General features: G+C 38.0%; 1 protein-coding gene across 8 annotated transcripts in view; it reads left to right on the forward strand.

Annotated features, from left to right (window-relative positions):
- Window positions 1-17,763, forward strand: part of Bank1 (B cell scaffold protein with ankyrin repeats 1) — a 286,273-nt gene that overhangs the window by 116,088 nt on the left and 152,422 nt on the right. For all 8 annotated transcript variants that reach the window (XR_003481292.2, XM_027395774.2, XM_027395775.2 and 5 more), the window contains one exon: window positions 4,837-4,942. Coding sequence is in view for 7 of the 8 variants with exons in the window: in XM_027395774.2 (XP_027251575.1) it covers window positions 4,837-4,942 (106 nt within the window). In the remaining variant the exon portion in view is untranslated. The remainder of the gene's footprint in view (window positions 1-4,836; window positions 4,943-17,763) is intronic.

A 17,763-nucleotide genomic window follows, 5' to 3' on the forward strand; every position in this document is an offset into this window, starting at 1 on the left:
TCTGAGAAAGCAACGAGTGTTATCTGCTGAGCCATCCCCCTAACCCCATTAAAAAAATTCTTGAAATACAAGAAATAATTCTTCTTGGCTACCCTTCTTTTAAGTAAAAGGCATCTTTGTGTTACATGTCTTTATCACACTATATATTTCACTTAACATCCAGTAAATATTATTTTCATCTGCATATTAGGTATACTTAATTTCATGTTATTAAAGTGCATCTGTTATTCAATCTGTGACTTTTTGCTTAAAATATATATTTAATAATACTTTAAGTAGCTCACTGTGAATCTCATACAATATATTTTGATTATATTCATCTTTCTTCCTCAACTTCTTCCAAATCACCTACTTCCCATCTCACCCAACTCTGAATCTTTTTTTCTCTCTCTATCTTTTCAGTTCTGTCTAGTCCAATCCATGATATCCAAATACTCTTTTGTGGGGAGCTTGCTGTGGAGAGCAGTCCACCTATCAGTGATCATACAATTAAAGAGAAAAGACTTCCCCTCTGCTGGCATCTATCAGACACCAATAGCACTGCACCAGGATTAGGAGTTCATGTGCACCCCTTACCCTCAAACTGGGATTTGTCTGACTTGAGCATACACAAGTTACAATTATTGTGAGTTGCTGTGGAATCTGCCCCACTGTGCCTGAAAACACTGTCTCCTTGTACTCTTTCTTCACCTCTGATTCTCAAAGTCTTTCTACTATCTCCTCTGTAAAGCCCTCTAATCCCTGAGGGGGATGACACAGACACCCCATTTAGGGCTGAATATAGTCTCTTTTTCTCTGCACTTTGACCAGTAGGAGGTCTCTGTCTTAATTTTCATCTACTTCAAGAAGTTTCTTTGACAAGGGCTGAGAGAGGCACTAATTATGGACAGCAATAAATCCTTGGGGTTTGTTTTACTAGACTACATCCATTTAGCAACTATTTTATACAATGAGACATTGTTAAGAATTGGTTCAAAAATATTCCTCCAAATCATGAGCTAATGGCACAAACCAGCTGATGTCAAGACTGGAAACTTCAGGAGGCATGGACTTGCTGAAAAGAGTAGGTCTTTGAGATGTGCCTTGTAGGGACAGATCTCGTCCCTTGACCCTGTTTTTCTCTTTCTCCCGCTGCTACCCAACTGTCAAGGGGAACAATTCACTTCAGCCATACACTGCTTGAATGGTGGTTCTGCCTGGGTACAGGCCTAAAAATGATAAAGCCAGCTGACCAGGAGCTGAACTCTTGGGAATTGTGAGCCACTATCAACTTTTCCTCCCTGTCATTTCTCTCAGGCTTTTTGTTTCAGTGATGGAGACCTCGGCAATATCAGTGGGGTCAGTGGGGTTGGAGTGAGGAAAGGTTCTGGCTCAAAGACTGACATGGAGACTTTGTCCCAGTGTGCTTCTGTATCCTAATAGTTTCCTTGAAGGGTAACCTCTTAGCCCAGGTAAGCTATCTTGGGAACTGTTTACTTTGAAGACTGTCTTCCAGAGGTACTGGAAGTCCCTTCTCTTTCTAGTAATTTTCTAAATTTTCCATTAGACAATTATCTGTCTCAGAATATTAATGCAAACCTTCCTATTTTCAACAGCCCTGTCTGATGCAAGTTGTACATGCAGGGAGCAGCACCAATGCTGTGTAGAGTGCTTGCTCGCATGCAGGGAGCAGCACCAGTGTTGCACTTGCAGTCAACTTCTGTCTCACAGGATGTTCAAACTCATTTCAATGCACATGATACAAGATCCCAAATCTTTTCCAGAACTCTCTCTTATCAAAGCATTCCTTTGTGTTTCTTTGCTATATGATCCTTTACCTCCTGTATTCTTTTTGGTTGCTCTGTGCACTCATCCATTCCATGGGAAACTATAGCACTGCTCTTCCTGCCACCCAAGAAACTTGATTAAAGGGCGGGCTATGTTTTTTTTATCTCTGTGAAACCAATGTCTTTCACACAGTTCCTTCCTTGTATATGGGGCACAACTAGTATTTACTACTTTGGAATATAAGGAAAACTCAAGGACACCTTCCTTTCTGACACTATTTGAATAATGTAGTGAAAAAATGTAGACCAAGTATGCAAAGAAGGTGGTGAGAGAAGTGAAACTACCCCCTGGAAATACATCGTGGTCCACATGATAAAAAGTCTGCTTATACAATCATGAAATCTCTGAAGTGTATCACAGCAGGCAGATGGAGAATTGTGCTATAATCCATCTTTCTTTTACTACAGTCCTGGACCGTGAGTTAGTACACTTTGATATTGACTTAGAGACTATACAAAAGCTGTCCTAAGTTACCTATGGAAATAAAGGAAATAGTTATGAAAAATGCCTCTTTCCGAAAGGCTACATACTATCTCTCCTTTCTGGATGGTAGCAATGTGGCAAAGGAGAAATTTGGATGGGATATGGGTATGAGTTATAATTTCTTATTAAAATGATAACCACTGATGTCACAGGAAATAGGCTTCTTTCACGCTGAAGAATTTTTCAGGTGTCCAATGAAAAATCTAGAATTCTTGCTCTCTATGGTTTCTTCAAACTCAAATATCCGAAAAGTTAGATTATAACAATTCCCCTTTCAAGAGGATTGATCTTCAAATATGTGGAGCCATCCCATGTCTTCTTTTAAAATTAAAATGTAATAATTATACACAGTGACTTGCCACAGTATCATATTCTAATATGTGCCTACTGAAAACTGATAAAATACAGGTGACTGGTATTCACTCCTCATCATTTCTCATTTGTAAACTACAGGCTCCTCCTACCATGTCCCTCACATGGTATGCAGTGGGTTATGGTCAGCTGTGGCCATTTCACTGTGCTCTGGATACTGGAACTTATCTCTTCACTCTGTGTTTTTTGTGTACCCTCTAATCAGCCTCCTATGGCTGCCATCTTCACACTTTCCTTCCTCTGCCAGTCTCTATTCTATATCCACATGGCCACTCAGATGAATATTGCATTTCCTCCTTTGCAGCCAGCAAGTAGACATATGTCTAAGTTAAACCCAGTGACATGGCATGTCTCTGACAGCCACATGCAAATTTGGAAGCTTTCACAGCAGGTAGTCATGCTTTCCTGGCACTCTTTTCTATTGATTGTCTGAAAGACCAACATGGGAGCAACAGACAAGCCATCTTCAACTGGAAAGACAATGGAAAGCTGTTAAATCTCTAGTGCAGGCCTAGATCCCCAGTCACAGGGAGTCACTACATCAGCCCTAGGCTGAAGAATTGCTGGTTTCTAAGTTTAAAAGGCAGGGGACTCTGTCTTGTTTATGCCACTGTCCCTCTGAGTCTCTGATGTACAGTAGCAAAACTTCATTCTAAATAATTCAAAAGCTATATGCTTTAAGTTTAGAATTTCAGATGTGAATAACAGACTGATGTATTAGTTTCAGCAGAGGAAACCCCAGCATGGAAGGCCGAATTTCCACACACAGTTCTGTGCAGACTTCTGTCTAGGTTGGGGCGATTTCATTTTATTGATAGGTAGTAACTCCATCAGAAAATGTATAGAAAAGCAAATCATACTTACTGGTATTTCACCTAGTTACTAGTGTTCTCATATGATGCTATCAGTTGCATATTACTAAGATTCACAAAGAACCTAGATCAGGATTTCAGAACATTTTTTTCTCTACCGCGTTATTTGCAAGTCAGTAAAGGGGACTCTATAACCATACACATATCTAATCAGCAACAAATACAAAGTAATTTAAAGACTTATTTCACTATACTTGCCTTGAGTTGTAATGTTTACTTCAGTATTCATGGTCACAATGTTGAGAAATGACTCATTCAAAAGTTAGAAAAATTGCGTTGACTAGGGAAAATATATCGCTTTTACTAAAGATGTATCCTTTTATATTAACTTGATAATTTTTGGAAGGAGAGAGAGAGAGAGAGAGAGAGAGAGAGAGAGAGAGAGAGAGAGAGAGAGAGAGAGAGAGAGAGAGAGAAAGAGAGAGAGAGAGAGAGACTGAAACTTCGCCTAACCCTCTAAAGCAGTGGGTTCTCAACCTTCCCAATGCTGCAACCCTTTAATATAGTTCTTCATGTTGTGGTGACCCCCAACTATAAAATTAGTTTTGTGGCTACTTCATAACTGGAATTTTGCTACTGTTACGAATTGTACTGTAAATACCTGTGTTTTCCAGTGGTCTTAGAAGACTCCTGTGAAAGGGTAGCTCCACCATCAAAGGGATTGAAACCCACAGGTTGAGAACTGCTGCCCCAAAGCTTTTTTATTTTTGCTTGGGTACTTAACCTGCTTTGCTATAAGCTGCAGCAAGAAATTATAAAATATGTGATACAACTGCTTATCAAATTCCTCTTTAAATGGCTGACCTGGCTTACTTTCCTGTCCCTTATCATGAACAGTGGGACAAAGGAGGTGACTTTAGTTTCTTTCTCCCAGATATTTAAACACAGAGCTTGGTTCTGGCCCACCACAGACTCTGTTCAGTCTAAAAGTTGACTTTCCCTACAGGTATCTAAATATGATGACGATACAACTTCACATAGAAAGTGGGTTCACCTCCCGTTAAGACCATGGCACACAACACACCTGTTTTTCCTTTGTTAATCAAGACTTCTGTTTACTTCCTATACATGTGTATAGTGAAATATGATCATATATATCCCCCATTTCCATCTGCAATTCTCTTGTCCCCCCAATATGTCTCCCTCACAACTTCATGTCTTGCTATTTTATAACATACTAAGTTCAGTTAGTGCTATGTATGTATACACGGGTGTGGGGCCATTCACTAGAACATGAGTAGCCTATCAGCTAATTTTCAATATTCTTTCCATTTAAAAACAGAAAGGCATTGAAGAGCTTGATGGTGTTCTCGCTTCTATATTCAAGCATGAGATACCATATTATGAATTCAAACCTCTCCAAACTGAAACTTACCCTCAAAAAGAATGTAAGTATTTTTCAACAGTATTATTTATTTACTACATTCTAATCTAGGTATCTCTTTAAGGAATTATTGCCAAGAAACAGATTGTTTTACATAACTCCTAACTCTTAAAGATGTACTATAACAGAACAAACATTCACAAACATTCAAGTGTATTTTATTTGTGTACGGGTATGCGTGTGTGTGTGTGTGTGAGTGTGTGTGAGTGTGTGTGTGTGTGTGTGTGTGACATGCAAGAGGCAGAGGACAATTTTCAGTCATCAGTTTTCTCCATCTGCCTTTACATTGGTCATGGGGATTGAACTCAGATTGGTAGGTTTGCCCATCAACTCTTATCCACTGATTCATTGAGTCAACCCCAATAGTATAAACATTTTTGGGTCCATGTACTTAACTCTTTCAATCACAGGCAGTAAACTGTATGTAGTTTCTAAAGTTAGTGGCCTTACCTCATGAATATTATTCTACAGATATGTTTGAATAAGAATATTTGTGATAAATATTATTTATCACACCATTGTGTATAATTACCAAAAACTGAAATAACAGTATTCCAATGATCAATGGTTATGGAAATTTTGACATAGATATTAATGCAACCATCAAAATTAGTTTTCTCATAATTTTCTGGATGACTTGATATTTTGGTGTTGAATAGTAGACATACATATTAGCATGTAAATTGATTGTCTCAACTACTGTTTCTAGTAGTTATGTGTAGATTGTATATTTTAAGTAATTGTGTTTTTTAAATGTTTACAAAATGGGTGTTTCCTTGTGTAAAAAAATCTGCTAAATTTATTTATTTGTATTTATGTGTGAGTACAGACTCATGTTGAAGATCAGAGGACAATTTGTGGGAGTCAGTTCTCTCCTCTCATTTTGGATCTCATGGAATCATGGAAGTCACTGAGATTATGAGACTTGGCTCCATATACAAGTGGCATTACTTTCTGAGCTGCCATATTGACCTCTGAGTGGATGTTTTCTGTAATTACTAGTTATTATTTATATGGTATAAAATACATAAATACCAAGAAAAAATGTAAGAGCTACTGATGAAAGTTATATAGCCAGATGATACTGTGAGCTCATGGTCTATTTTAGAATTATTTTTGTTTCTGCATAGTTTATTGAAGGAATGTTTATAGTTCACTTAGTATGCAGCATTTGTAAACATTGAGATATGATGGTGAATGAAACAGGCACAGGACTAAGGAATATGAGAAATCAAGTATTTTCATATTAACACTTAAAGGTTAAATCATTCTCTGGCTAATTTCTATGTTAGTTAAGCAGATTTATTATGAGTCTTTCAATCTTTAAGGCAGTAGCAAAATCAATTCCAAAGCCCAGCTGCTTGTGAGGCACATACATACATAAGGGTCTATTACAGGGACGCTCCAGAGACATGGCATCTTTTAAGAAGTGAGATAGTTAGATTAGTGGAGAAAATTTTAACTATATTATTCACTTACAAAATAGGGTGCCAAATTAGGACTGAAAAGGAACATAACACGATTTTTTTTAAATTCAAGATACTTATAATTTAATTGAGGAAACAAGACAATATGCACTTGATGATCTAAACATTGGGCATGGTTGGCTTATGGAATTATCAGAAAAACATACATGAATTTTCATTGTTTCAGAGGTAGGACTTTAGATACCAAATGATGAGACCCAGTGAAGAGAAAAGAGAAACTAACTCTAGATGAGTGAAAGTATACACAAAACTGAGGATGGATTTGGAATACAATCTTTATTAACTTTTTCAGTATTATATTTGCTTAGATTTATGAAATTAGAACTGTGGAGTTGGAGAATACAGAATGGCTTAGGTCTCTCATTTTGTAGGAGAATTCTAGATAACTTTGAAAGAATGAGAGTTTTGGAGTTCATATGTGTCCTGATTTGGATCTGAAATGCTCTTCAAAAGCCCGAGGCTAAAGGCTTAGTTCCCAAATTGCTGATGTTGAGAGACATCTTTGAAGTCCAGGCCTACTGTACGGTTTTAGGTCACATGATATAGATTACAGGGAGATTTAAAGTTTTGTGATACATCTGCCTCAGTTGGAATGTAGAATCCCAGCCCTCCCCTTTAAAATCATGGTTAAAATAAACCTTTCTTCCTTCTAAGTTATTGAAGGTATTTCATTCATAAGGAAAAATTGATTAATGGAGGAAAGATGCAATAGCATTGGTCCTATATTTTCATAGATAATGAATCCCACCCTTTGGATGTGTGGCTCTGATGCAGAATTATTGAAGCATATCTTTAATATCTTTCTGATAAGCACAGGTAAAGATGGTGCTAATGACCCTCAATCTCACTTGAGTGGCAAGGGCTGCATATTTTAGTCACCTACAGAACTTTTGTAATATGACAGGCCTAAGCCATGCTCAGCACAAATTAGTGGGGACACAGGGCATCATCAGTGGTTATGTTTCCAGGTGATCCCCATGGACAGACATGCTTACCAGCCTTTAGTTGTCTAAAAACAGAACAGCAAAATAATTTATCCTCACTCTGGGTCTTGACACAGAAAAAAATATCAGCCTGTCTTAATAAAAGTTAGGAAAATAGTGGCAAATGCATGTTGTGAATCATTATTAGAATCTGATAAAAATTATTTAATTAACAAAACTTTTAATAAAGTGATTTTTTTAAACAGTTTTAGTTACTTTTTAAAGCTAAAAACAGAAGATAAACAACTACATAATTCTTTTTGTTGTTGGGTTTTTGGGGTTGGTTTGTTTGTTTTTGTTGTTTTTTGTTTGTTTGTTTGTTTTTGAGAAGGGATTTCTATGTGTAGCCTTGACTGTCCTGGAATTTGCTCTGTAGACCTTGCTGTCTTCAAACTCAAAGGGATCCATCTGCTTCTGCCTCCCAAGTGCTGGGATTAAATGTCTCTGTCTCCACCACCTGGCACAATTACATAATTCATCCATCTTTATTGCCGAGTATTGCCTGGAAAATCAGATACTATTCAATCTATGACACAACAATTTCCATTTGAAATACAAAAGAACATAATTCAATAAACACAGTAAAATACAAAGTTAGATGTGACCATGATTCAGTTCGTGTGCTCCTGAGTTTCTATCAACCTGACATACACTAGAATCACCTGGGAAGAAGGAACCTCAGTTAAGAAACTGCCTCCATCAGATTAACCTATGGGCAAGTCAATGACACCTTTTCTAGATTCACCTTTGATATGGGAGGGCTCCACAGTGGGTGGTGCCACCTGGGCAGATGGTCCTAGCTTGTATAAAAAGCCAAGCTGTATGGGCGTGTTCTGATGAGTGAACCTGGAAGCAGCATTCCTCCACGGTCTCTGCTTCAGTTCCAGCCTTGAGTTTACACCTTTGCTTCCACTGATGGCAGACTATAACTGTAAGCTAAAATAAACCCTTTCCTAATAAACTGTTTCGGGCCACGGTATTTAACAACAGAAACAACTCACCTTCCTGACCTTGAAATTCTATTTCAGTGTTTCATCATGTTCATGTTAAACTGATGATAAGGTCTGAGGTGCCCTTGTTTAGATAGAAATTCATCTTAAGGATGAGTGGGAAACCACTATGTTCTTGAGTAAGACAATAGACATATTTGAACATTGGTATAGCAGGTATAAAACTCTGTTTCTCCGAGCAGATCTATAATTTGCCTAAATGTTTCATTGTTAAACATACAATGCTTGTTTCTATATATTTTAGTTTAAATAAATGGAAAGCTAGGATATTGTGAGGAGAATGTACCCATGGGGAACTGAAAATATGTTCAGTACTGATATCCTTATATGTCATGGGATGACCCACAGACATCTGTGTTTATTTAAAAGCAAAAGCTATATTAATGAAAGACTTTATTTTATTATTTTCTCACCCAGTCTTCTTTTTAAAAGTTATTTTAGGAAATTCTAGGTTCAGTTCCCTGACTCTTCTTTGATAATAAGTAAGTACATTTCCAAGCCAATCTTAGTCATTCCACCCTCGTCTAGACAACAGACTTCCTCATTTGGCATTTATTTTTATGCTTTACTCTCAGTGAACAAATTAGGGGGTGGGTAAAGATAAGGTAAATGTTACAAGAAGTAAAATTTGCTCCATGTTCTCTTACTTTGTAATGACCTGCTATTGACTTGCAATGACTTTTCTCATGGAGAAGAATTGTGCAAAGTTCTCCCTGGGAGTAGAATGTCAAGAAACATTTAAACAAACTTGGCATAGTGCTGTACATTAAGATGGCTGACACGGGAATCATAGGCAGGATTTATGTGTAAGTCTCTAGTATGTGGATCACTGTGGACTGGGAAACCTGTGTAAGGGATGGTATTCAGCAGGATTTCCTGCCAGACAAGATGCTAGAGCTGAGAATATCAGAGAGAAACACTAAAATGAGTCAGGATTGCTTTTAGCATCTGCTACGTTAGTTCTGATTCATACATGAGCACACCTGGTTTGTCCCTCATCAAACAGTCTGAATGCAGCTGGGCCAGGCCTCAACGCTCAGCCAATGCAATTGCTGCAACCCTTCTATAGCCCTCAGCTGTTTGGAGTTCAAACCACTTTCAGCAGTCCCCTGCTGCAGTTCTGTAATGTCTCTATGTTCTTCACAGTCCTTCTCAAATCTCTGTAATGCAAGGTATTTCCTGTCCGGGCAGGAAGAAATGTAATTTAGCTGACTGTCAAAGTGGGAGTTAGGTTAGGAAAAGATGAACTATATTATTTTGCCCCAATGAATATATCCACCAACAAATGGATGGCTCAGTTAAGCTCAATAAATGACAACCTTCTCTCTCCCAGGTGAAAGAGAAAAGCACGCTAAGGAAAACCAAAACAAAACCCACAAGAATAAGTGCTATTACTAGTCATAGCTAGCATTTGTGTTTAACTGTGCCAAACACAAGGTGAAACACCTTACATAAATTATCTTAATTTCTCACAATGCTCCTGTGGTATTATTTAATCTCTACATTACAGAAGAGATGCTGGGATGTCAGATGTCAAGTGACTTACAGGAACCCTAGCTTCTGCAGCCACATTAGGGCAGTGTAACCATGTATACGATGGGAAGTATCTCCAGAGTATTAGGGATCACAGCAGTAGAGATGAGAGATGGAGGCAGAGACAGAGATAGATAGATAGATAGATAGATAGATAGATAGATAGATAGATGATAAAGAGTACAAAGACAGAGACATGTGTAGTTGTTCCCCAACTTTGAAGAACGTTATAACAAGTGTTTTGACTAAATTATATACAGTAATTTAATGCATAATTTATGAGAATGGATTTGAAATACCTTTGTGTATTTATTTTGCTATCTCTTGAAAATCTACAAAAATAGTAATTTTCATTTCATTTTGCATGATTGGCTTCAGAGCACCCATTTCATCCTTACGGCAATACTGCCCTTTAGGACAAAACTGTGCCCCAAATGGTTTCTGGTACTCACTACAAATATAATAGATTTATTCATTCCTAGTGACCACAGTTTTCCATAAAACAATACCCATAGTTATAGGTAGAAATAATTTTAAGCTCCAAATATAAAACTGAATTTTTCTTTTTTGCAATAAGACAACTATTTAGATTTCATAATTTTGCCTTTTAATTTATCTTCTTCCTCTTCTCTTGGCATCTGTCAGAGCAGAGTGAAGTTCTGGCCTGTGTGCCTTCTGAAGGCACTGTATGGAAGGCCCTGTATATCAAGCCTATCTCTGCTGTTTCTCTAGCTACAGATTTATTAGGGTCAGAAGTAAAAGTGTGTCTGAGTATATCAGAGTCAGGAAAAGAAACACAAAACACTGGCTATCGGCAACAACTAATAGGAAATAAGCTCTCTACCATTCATTTTCAGAAGGAAAATGCATGCTTGAGTTAGCCTCAATTAGGCACATAGGAGCAAACACAGACACACAGTGGGGGCACACATTGTGCTCACATCTTACATGAGCTAATAACTAAGGAGCCTCTTCATTTGCAGTTGTGAGGCAGTGTTTTTTAGACCTAAATGTCTTTCTTTTAAAAATCATGGCATGCCCAGACACTTCCATTTGCCACCTTGTTTCTAATCCACCCCTGAACACCTTCCTTCACTCCCTGGAAGGATTTGCTTGTCCTTGGAGTACTGCCTTTATTACACTGTTTTTAAAAGATCCAAAACTGTAAATACTCAATCTGCATTAGTCTAATGAGAAAGAGGCAGAAGGTCATGAATGACTTGCTGTTCTGTCATTCCTGTAGGTTATGGTTTGCAAAGTACCATAGTCATCTTCATACTGTATTGTTCAAGATTGTCTAGAGTAACAAAACAAAAAGAATAAGGATGGGTTGGTGGACAGATGGATGGATGATAGGTTAGATAGACAGATTAAAAGATATATGTAAAACATTAATATATATGAATTTTGTGTATATTTAATTGATATAAATATATATGCAATATACTTTTAAAAAGATTTTTGGTGTGTATGGCTGTGTGTGTGTGTGTGTGTGTGTGTGTGTGTGTGTGTGTGTGTGTGTGTGTGTGTGTGTATGTGCCTGTGCATGCCTGCCTGTAAATGAGAGTTCACCCCTTCCATGGTGTCTGTGTTGGTGTTACAGAACAACCTTCAGTAACACCTTCATTTTCCACCTTGTCGGAGACAGGACTCTATGTTGTTCAACACCATATACACTAGAACAGCTGACCCTCAAATTCCAGGGGTTTCTTTCCTCCCCCTCCCACTTTACTGCAGGAGTGCTAGGACTACAAGCATGCATTTCTGTAATTGCCTTAATATGTTGCTGGGGATTCAACACATGTTCACACAATTTTGCTTCAAGTGCTTTACCCACTGAGACACTGGCCCAGACTCAATGCAGGACAATACACATGTAATAGGTACCAACATACAACTGCATGCATATCAAAGATAAATATTCTAAGACTTAATTCTGCTGGCTAACCCAACCTTAAATGTTTCCTAATCATTCTCATATGACATTTTCATTTAATCTTGGCATATGATCCTTCTGAAACCTTGTTAAATTCCTCCTGGTACCTTTAGTAAACCAATAACTGCCCAGCTTTCATCAGGGTCTTGTTTATTTTATTATGTATGTCCTTTAATATGTTTAAAGTATAACTCCGGTTCCAGACAACAGAAGACCTGAAGTAAACACTGAGCACTCCTTGCTAATGAACTCAGGCACTCCAGCCTTGCACATCCATCCACTCCCTGCCTCATGTCACACATTACCTGGATGTCCGTGACATCCATGTATGGGAAAATAAGCACAGTAATCTCCCTGACAGGCATGGTCCTCAGTGGCCACTCATGATCTCAACCAATCTATCTGTTTTTATACTTAAACTGTTTCTGCTTATTTTACTTTTTATTCCATTGTAGTAAACACATCTAGATACAATGTTGGAATTTCATAAATAAAGTTCTTAATGTTTTGTTTTCATTTTTATTAGCATTTATTAATTCTATAGACTAACAGAGTTAATTAGGACATTTCAATGACATTTCATACATGGATCATCTTCAGTCTCTATCACCATACCTACTGTTCCCTGCCTCCACCCAAAGACCCTCCTACTTTCATGAGTTATCTCTATTGTTTTCCTTTTGATGATTATTGTTTCATGCATAAGTATATAAATACAACATGCTAAGCCCATTTAGCATTGCTCATATGGATGTCTTTTAGGGTAGATCCCTTGGTATTGTATAACCAGTTAGGGGTCTGCTTCTCTCAGTAGTCATTTATTGTCTGTAGTTCTTCACTTAGGGCTGGGTTTCTGTGAGATTTTCCAGTCCATATCAATATATCATCTGGTGTCATTGTTTATGTACCATTGAGGCTACCTTATTTTTGAGACAGACAAACAGAAAGAGACAGAACAAACACATTCAAAGGTTGATGGAGCTTAATGACCAGGCTAGCTGGCCAGCAAGTTCCAGTGGTTCTCCTGCCGTGTAGCTCACCAGTGCTTGTATTGCAGATACAGGCAGTGGCATACCTGACTTGGTGTTGATTGTTGTTGGTGGTGGTGTTGGTGGTGGTGATGGTGGTGACAGCCCTGTGTATGGTTGTGTGTGTGGTTGTTGTTGCTGATACTACTGCTGCTTTGGGGCTTTTTAAGTGTGCTGAAGATGCTAGGGATCCACACTTAGGTCCTCATGCCTGTGTGACAAACGCTTTACCAACTGAGCCATCTCTTCAGCCCCTTTCCCTACTTCTTTGTATTTAAAATACAGGGAAAACTCCCCACTCCTGAATCTGTGGCATAAAGCAGAAGAATATTAGAATTATTGTAACCCTCACCCGCAATCTTCTACTTTCAGAAATAAAAAAGCTGAGGTGCAGGAAGGTGAAAGAACTGTTTTACGAGCCAAAGATTTACCGAATGAGCTGGGATTAAAATGTTCATCACCTGCCTTTTAATCTCTTTTTCATGTGTCTCACTGTTTTGCCCCCAAGTGGCCACCTGGCCTCTCACTCCGAGTGAATGAATGCTTAATATCCAAGAGAGGAATATGTGAGAACAAAGAGATTATGTCTCCCACACTGTCAGTTTCCATAACCTTCTCACTGTCAAATTATAAATTAATTCTTATATTTTATAGCTGGACACGTTCCATTTTGTCATTCTACTTAGCTAGGTTAAGCTCTTAAAAGCACTGGTTTGTGTATGCCAATCTCGGTCTTGGCTATCTTTTGTAGGCATTCCCTTGGACAGTTTAAGCACCCTGCATAGACAAGTGCCCTGCATAGACCTTGCTGCCCGAAAACTCATCTCTTTCAGGTGTAAAAGGCACGTCTGATTAGATGTTCCATGTAAAGATTCTCTCAGACATTCTAGCCTCTAATTCTTAAATTTCTGTTTATCAAACATTGTCTGATAGAACTAAAAAATGGGGGTGGGGGTAACCCAGCGATTTTGCCATATCTTACTGTAAAATGTAGCTTTGTTTATTTAATCCTTGATAACAAAACAAAAGCAAGTAATCTTGATTAACAAAATGAGAGTTTTCTGGGAATGGCATGAATATGTGTATTATTCCAGAAATCCTGTTTAAAAAAAAAAACTAAACAAAACTTTAATTAAAATAGCTGTGAATGGGAGCAGTTATGTTCTGAAATCTAGCCATGTTTTCATAAGTTCTTGTGTCTTTTGAAGAAATCTATTTATGTAAGAATAAAATAAATTTTTCATTGAGTAAATGCTGTTACTTTAAGCATTAAGAAAAAAATAACAAAATAAGAACAAAGACTAATAGAACCCTCCCCTGATTAGGATATACAACTTACATCTTAAAGCTACCCACACCAGAATAAGAATAACCAATTCAAAAGTCAGCTTCTTTGTTGTTGTTGTTATGTCATTAGTTTTGTGTTTTGAGACATTCTCATGTAGTAGAGACTAGCTTCCGAATCCATACATTGTCATCTATGACCTTGAATGCCTGTTCTTCCTTTGTCTACTTCCCAAGTGTTGAGAGTTGTAAGTGCACACCTCCATAATGAGTCATGTTTTTAAATTAAAATGCAAGAACATTATTTTCTCTCTTCTCTTTTTTTCTTCCCACCTCTCCCATATACTCTTCTACCCCGTTCCCTCTCAAATCCATGGCCCTTTCCCTTTAATAACTCAAATATGCATAAATACACAAATACAACCTACTGTGTCCTTTTACTGTTGCTTGCCTGTATATGATTTCAAGGCTGGCCATGTGGTATTGGATACCAACTAGGGGATTCATTCCTTAGGAAGACTAATTTCTCTCTGTCACAGCATTTCTTAGTGGCTTATAGTTCTTTTTCAGATAGTAAGTCCTCTGTGATTTATTCCTTCCATGTTAGCATGTCTTGGTAGTGTACTTCTTGAGGTCTATTTAGACAGCCATATTGTGGAGGCATCATTAATGAAGTGTCCCTGTTATTTCTAGGAGACACATTTTTACCGTAGATGGCCTGGACCTCTGGCTCTCACAGTCTTTTGACCCTCTCTTCCATGATATTTTCTGAGCCTTGGGTATAATAGTTGTGTTGTAGATGTATCTATAGGGGCTGGGTACCCAACAATCAGTTGTTTTCTGCATTTTGACCTGTTATGGTATTTGTCTGTTCCAAAGAGAAATACCTTTGATGAGTATATAAGGATGGTATTTAGAATGTGATTAGGAATTATGCTGGTTTAATAAAGTGGTCCTAGCAAGTTCTCCCAAAATCCATGACATCACTAGCCCTGGTCCTATAAACCAAGAAAGAGGTGATTTTTTTGTTGTAGTTGTTGTTTTCATCAAGCAGAAAGTTAATTGTAGAAGAAACATAAATAAATCTAATCCCAGAATGTGATAGATCCTTCACAAGAAAGAAAAATAAACCTCTCAGCTACATCCATCCCTGATAGAACAAGACAAGATTTCACAACAGACCAGCTTTGTTGCGTTGATGATCCTGTATGGCAAAAAGCCCCAGCCATGGAGGTCTGTACTGTTCAAGAGCTCTCTTCTTTAGGCTGCCATGAAGGAAGAGTTGCTAGGCCAATAGCAGAGAGTCTGAAATGGACCCTTAAAAGGATGCTGCAGCATGCATAAAAATCACTGAATATGAAGAGTGGGGAATGGCCCCCATAGGCTCATAGATTTGAATGCTTAGTCACCTGGGAGTAGCTCTATCAGAAATTGTGACCCTGATGGAGTAGGTGTGGCCTTGTTGGAGGAAGTGTGTCACTGACGGTTGGCTTTGAGGCTTCAAATTGTTCAAGGCAGGCCCCGTGTCTTGCACTCTCCTAGCTGACTGCCCATCTGGATGTAGAACTCTTCAGCTTCCTCTCCAGGGCCATACCTATCTGCATGTCACTATGCTCCTGCCATGATGATAATGGACTAAACTTCTGAAACTGTAAACCAGCCCTAATGAAATGGTTTCCTTTATAAGAGTTGTCATGGTCATGGTGTCTCTTCACAGCATCAGAACACCGACATAAGACAGTTGCTGAGACAAATCTTGTAAAATCTTTGGCCATATGGAAAGCAATAGCAACCAAAATGTAAATACAGAGCACATGAAAGCTGGGAAAAACCACTTCCAAGCTACAAGTGTTTGAGCTATGCATGTTGCCTGAGCGCCTCTCAGATGCCCTGCAGAAAGAAATTTGGATGGGAAAGAATCCCAAGGCATAATACAAAGCCTAAAGAGACAAACAGTGATGGTAGAAAACCTGGCAGCTCTCTATCAACAACAGAACTCTCCTGAGACTCGCCAGGGATGAGACTCACTCTGCGCTGAAGCTGTGCTCTGACCCTAAAGATATCTGAAGTCAGTGACCATCTGAGCCTAAGTAAAGCCTCCCAAATAAGCATCTGCTGCTCATTCTACAGATTAATTCTTCTCAACCACTATAACTGACTTGGCTTGTTAAAAAGTGTCATATTGTGGGATAAATATTCATTGTTTCAGTCCCCTAGCATCATACAAATCATACAGTAATATTACAAAGTATGTGAGAATGAAGATCAGAAGAGCTCCTCAGTCAAGGAAGGAGCCACCCAAATAAACAGACATGGAAATGCTCCTAATGCTGAACTTGTCAGTTGTGAGTATTTAAGTAACTACAGTGATCATTCTACAGAACCAACTGAAAGGGGTTGACCATCAGATATAAAAAGGAGACATTCTATCAGTGAAATGCATGCTATAGTAAAGAAAAACTCAAATACTCAAATAATGCTATTTAAAGTTAGGTGGACTGACAGTCATGGAAACACTTACCCTTAATCAGAGCACTCAAGAAGCAGAGCCAGGGGGATCGCCATGAGATTGACAGCCTGTTCTACATGTGAGTTTCAATTTAGCCAGGACCACATAGTAAGAACCTGTTTGAATGGATTAATAGTTGATACTTAGGTAGGTAGGTAGGTAGATAGATAGATAGATAGATAGATAGATAGATAGATAGAAATAGCTGATAGGATGAGTAACAGAAACAACAGAGTATGTATTCAATGAATTTAAAAACAGGTCAAAATATATTATTTCCACTGAAAGAAAGAACAAAACAAATTCTCAATGCATACATAAATCTGTATAAAGCCAAAGCCCAGCTCTTCTATGCATTTATTTGCCTTAATTCTGCTTCAAGTTTCAGCTGTTCCTATTAAGTTAATCTAGAGTTTGTGTGAAGGTGAGAAAGAATGAGGCAGGAAAATATTTGAAGCTAAAATGATGCTAAACTGATGAAGGGAAGCAAATTACAGATTCAGCAGGGCTTGCAAAGCCCAGGAAGGAAAATAAATTAACAAAATCATATAGAAACACTAAAAACAAGTTTTAGGAGAGTAGCGCCTGGAGATAGGAAATTGATGAATGCTGGGAAAATATATCCTGCACAGGAAAATTAAAGGACAGAAACAGACAGAAGACAGTATTGCATAAGAATGTAGAGAGTATAACTTCACTCACCAGAGAAACAAAATACTCTGTGTTTTACAAAAATTAGGATGTATCAGACTCTGGTATTAGGGAATATCTGGACTAGCACATAGGACACATCTATGACACTAAAGCTTTCATGTGCTTTAGGGTGTGGTAACAGGACTGCACAGTTGTAAAATTCATTGAACATGGTACTTCAGTTTTAAATACAAATGATGCTTTGTAGAAAAATGTAATGACAATAGATACATAGGTGACTTTAAGCAAAAATTGTAGTGATCATATCAACTAGGTTAAATCCTGAAGATGGCTGTCTTAGTTATGGTTTCCCTTTCTGTGATGAAACACCATGACCAAAGCAATTTGGTGAATACAGACTT

Source organism: Cricetulus griseus (assembly GCF_003668045.3).
Source record: "Cricetulus griseus strain 17A/GY chromosome 1 unlocalized genomic scaffold, alternate assembly CriGri-PICRH-1.0 chr1_0, whole genome shotgun sequence".
Lineage (NCBI taxonomy): Eukaryota > Metazoa > Chordata > Mammalia > Rodentia > Cricetidae > Cricetulus > Cricetulus griseus.